This window comes from Athene cunicularia (assembly GCF_003259725.1).
Source record: "Athene cunicularia isolate RWA chromosome 21 unlocalized genomic scaffold, athCun1 chr21_part1, whole genome shotgun sequence".
Lineage (NCBI taxonomy): Eukaryota > Metazoa > Chordata > Aves > Strigiformes > Strigidae > Athene > Athene cunicularia.
The window spans coordinates 4,467,617-4,471,959 of record NW_020799127.1 but is presented as its reverse complement, the minus strand read 5'-3'; the positions used below and the strand labels follow the sequence as shown (position 1 = coordinate 4,471,959).

Here is a 4,343-nt window from a genome sequence, read left to right as displayed (position 1 = left end):
CAGCTTTAACGCTGAGAATTGTAACACGACCTCCCTCCTGCATACCTAACCCTGCCATGCCAGGCAGTGAACCGGCTCCAAATGCCTGGGTTTAAAAACAACACAGCTCCGGACACATCCTCCCCCAGGTCTCAGATCACCGCCAGCCCCGCTAGGAAGCCTGGTCCAGAGGCTTTTCTGGGCAGCTGTTTGTTGAGTGGCTGTCCTGAGCCTACGCCTCCCGCACACCCCCCACCCGGGCTGCCACCCAAGACGAGGCCCCGGCGCTTCCCTCCGGTCTGACACCTGCTCTTGCCCCTGCCTGGCCCTTGGCCTTACACAAAAGCCCACTGCCCAGTTACCAACCGACAGCTGCAAGAGATGGTTCAACCTGCGCAGCGTAAGGGCAGGGGAAGAGCAAAGGAACAGCCAGAGAATGAAACAAACCGAGGGAAAGGACACCCGTCCCATGAGCACATTCTGACCCTATATGGTCCAGTTACTTAAAGTGATTTTTCCCTCCTTTATGCCCAGAAGGCAGAGTTTCTTCTCAACTGCCTTTGCCAACCTTTTTCATACAGTTTACACAACTCTGGCCTGTCAGATCCTGTCAGGATCAGCTTCCCCCACGTCTTTGTGCCCCTAAAACAACTGACCAATACCTTTTCTACATGAACATGTCACCTCCTTCCCCTCCCTGCCATGTCCCAGTCACCCCATCCACTGTTCTCCAGGAAGGCCGATTTCTCCTTCCTTTCTTCTGCCCCCTGCTTGAAGCAGATTTTCTTCTGTCACTCATGTCAAGCTTATTTCCACATGATCTGGCGCCTCCCCAGGCTATACAAACCCATTTGATCTAGGAGCTCTTTTCCTAAGTTTGCTGGTGGGCTAGAAATAACCTCCCAACACCTCATCCCTCTCCACAAACCATTGTGTTTGCACATATTCGTGCGCTGTGAGAAGGGCTGCTTTGCCTCTGTGGAGTTGGGAGCATAAGTTTGGGGCTCAAAACTGGTTTTGATGTGTGTGGGGAGCTTTTTTGTTTGGCCATGTGGGAAAACACTTGGCCAAGCCCCACTGAACTATGTGTATGTATGTGTAATAGGGCCCTGTGTGGGGGATAGGTACGGCTAGCAGGCCTGCCTTGGTGCATTTTTGGTTTATTTATGTGTATAAATGAGAATATTTGGCCCAGCTTTCACTGTGTGTATAAGTGTGCTTGTGTGAATCCTTACCTGTTTGCAGTGCACATCTGTACCTCTGTTGTGCTGGGCTGGAAGTCTTAGCCAAGGGGTCCTTACAGCCAGTTCTGGCTGTGTTGATGTTATCAGGTGCTTTCTCAATCATCTGTTTTCTCAATGCTTATACCTGTCTGGAAGCTTTTTGTCATTGTGATAAGGTCTATGGGTTTTTTGGCTGGTGAGAGGCACTATAAACAAGGTGGGCCTCCAAAGATCACATGGTGGTTGAATCAATACCTCAAGCAAACAAAAGAGATATGTTAATGGAGTCATCTGCATTCTGATAAACCTGCAGCGGTTACCAGCTCTCTTCTGAGTCATCTCCTCTCCAGATTTTTTTATTCTTAGATTCATTTGCATGATCTGATGGGATTACATTTAAGAGAAAACTCATTTATCTCACCATTTGACAGGCCTACCATCCTTGATGTATTTACAGCCAGCAAATCCGTGTTGCTGTCTGGATCTCTGACATACGCTCTACGTCATCACAGAGTAACTTTATAGAATCTCAGTGACAGCTTGAGGTTCTCAGGATGTCAGGATGTATGGGGACCAGGCGGTCAGAATTGTAACTGCCTCATCCTATTTGCACTGTATTCATTCCTTAGCTTCAGCAGACTTTCTAGACAAGGGATCCCATCACCTTTGCCCACTAGACTGATTCCGCTTCAGTAAATCTTTGCTCTTCAGCCACCACACAAGATCACTTAGAGACAACTGTCCTTTGTAGCACCTTAGGGTTCATCACCATCACATCAAAAAGAAACAGAAAAGTCTAGAAGGGCTGGCTGTTCTTTGGAGACTGAGGATCCAGGACAGGTACACCCAAACAGTGCAGATCCCAGTGTGGACAAGGCATTGCTTCATCTCTTGGGTTTAACCCTTAAGCCATTTTTTTCTCTGAGTAGGCTGAAGTTTAAATGCTGGGTATGTGCACACCCAAATTTCAAACTCCAGCACCCAGCAGTATTAGGACTGGAAAGTTTGGTTTGTGGCAGGAGTGAAGTTCATGTCTGGATCTGAACTGAAGCTAGGAGGCTGTTTGTTCAAACCTGTTGTCATGGACAATAGAAAACTTATGTATATGGAAAATATGAAGACCTAGGGTCTTTTTGTGGGTTTTAATGTTTTCCTCAGGATTTTAACTTTAAATTTAAAAGCCAGACATTCATAAATGTCCTGGCTGTGAAATTAGCCCACAGCATATAAATTGATGGCATCTATCCTATAGATGAGTGTAAATCACTGCACTGGGACAAAGTTTTTCTACTAGCTTAAGGGGAGTGTAAGTTTTAAAAGCCTCATGTCATGTGCACTTTAAATACAAATACTTCTGAAGATCCTTGTTGAGCCACCTCTCAGAAATACTCAGCGGATCACTTACTGGCAGTGCAGATGTCTGAGCTTTCCCCCAGAGCATTCAAAGGACCGGAGGAAAGCTGCAGGCTTTGAATATGTAAACAGCACTTCTGATTTTTTTTTTAATTGTTGGATTAGTCAAATAACTGAGATATTTCCTCTGTTCTTAATATTAATATAAAAACAGAAGACCCATTTGCATAAACAAGAGCTTGACATTTCTGAAATCCTTGGTGACTAGGGAGGGAGAGTGACTATTTCCGTACTGCTCACTGGGTGCCACCATTCAGATGTGCCAGAGCACAGGCTACAGCTCAGCAGGATTTTCATGTTTCCGTGTATCCGTGCCATTGGCCCCTGTCATGGTTTAACCCCGGCTGGCAACTGAGCCCCACACAGCTGCTTGCTCACTCCTTGCCCATGGGATGGGGGAGAGAATCAGAGTAAAAGCGAGAAAACTCGTGGGTTGAGATAAAGACAGTTTAATAGGTAAAGCAAAAGCCGTGCACACAAGCCAAGCAAAACAAGGAATTCATTCACTGCTTCCCATCGGCAGGCTGGTATTCAGCCATCTCCAGGAGAGCTGGGCTCCATCACACCTAACAGTTATTTGGGAAGACAAACGCTCTCACTCCGAGCATCCCCCCTTTCCTCCTTCTTTCCCCAGCTTTATATGCTGAGCATGACATTGTGTGGTATGGATTAAGGGGTGGATACTCCCATGCTTTTGGCTGGGATAGAGCTGATTGGTTTTTTCCCTTCTTAGTAGCTAGAACAGTGCTATGTTTTGGATTCAGCATGGGATTTGATATGAGGACAGTGTTGATAATATACGGATGGTTTTAGCTGTTGCTAAGAAATCAAGGACTTTTCAACTTCTCGTGTCCTGCCAGCGCACAGGTACATAAGAAGCTGGGAGGGAGCACAGCCAGAGCAACGAACCCAAACTGGCCAGGGGAATATTCCATATCACAGAACATCACGCCCAGTACACAGAGGAAGGTTGATCGGGAAGCTCACTCTTGATACCGGGATTGCGGTTTCAGGATTCTCTCCTCTCTGGGATTGCTAACTGGGAATGGGATGGACATCGGTCAGTGCGTGGCGAGCAATCACACTGTGCACGACTTGTTTGTATTTTCTATTATGACTATTATTATAATTTTATTTGAATTATAGTTTTTATCTCAAAATATGAGTCTCCTTGCCCTTATTCCTCCAACATCCCTCCCCCATTCCCCCAGGATGGGGGAGCAAGCGGCTGTGTTTGGGTTTAAACCACAACAGCCCATCTGGCACATCTATGTGCTTCTTGCAGGGTCTCAGTTTAAGTAAGGTGCCAAACCCCACCACCCAAAACACATGGTGAAAGGCAAAACTTCTCTGCACTGAGATGCCACAGGTGGGGGGCTGACAGCGATGGAGCTGTGCGTGTCTGCGGCTCACACCACGAAGGACCAGTCTGAGCGTTCTCTACGTGCCAGTTTACCTCACAGCCATACCCGAGGGCAGGCAGACACTGCAAACCTGGTCCCAGAGCCCACCTGAGCCTCAGCCCCGGCTCCGGCACCGCGTAGGCGCGCTCTGAGGAACGGGCTGTGAGCGCCAGGGAGGCGCAGGTGATGCGCAGGGCTGTGTACGCAGGGGCTGCCGCTTCTCCGTGGGGACCGCCTTGTCCCTCGGTGCCAGGCCCCCGCGGGCTGAGCAGAGCGCACGGCCCGCGCCGCCATCACGGAGCGTCTGCCGGCGCCTCCCGCGGCC

General features: G+C 48.5%; 1 protein-coding gene across 1 annotated transcript in view; it reads left to right on the top strand.

The window, feature by feature from the left end:
- The first annotated feature begins 4,001 nt into the window (after nt 1–4,001).
- The window catches only part of SLC25A33 (solute carrier family 25 member 33), an 18,731-nt gene continuing 18,389 nt past the window's right edge, over nt 4,002–4,343 (top strand). Inside the window, exon 1 of the mRNA XM_026862942.1 lies at nt 4,002–4,042. Coding sequence (XP_026718743.1) covers nt 4,002–4,042 — 41 coding nt within the window. The remainder of the gene's footprint in view (nt 4,043–4,343) is intronic.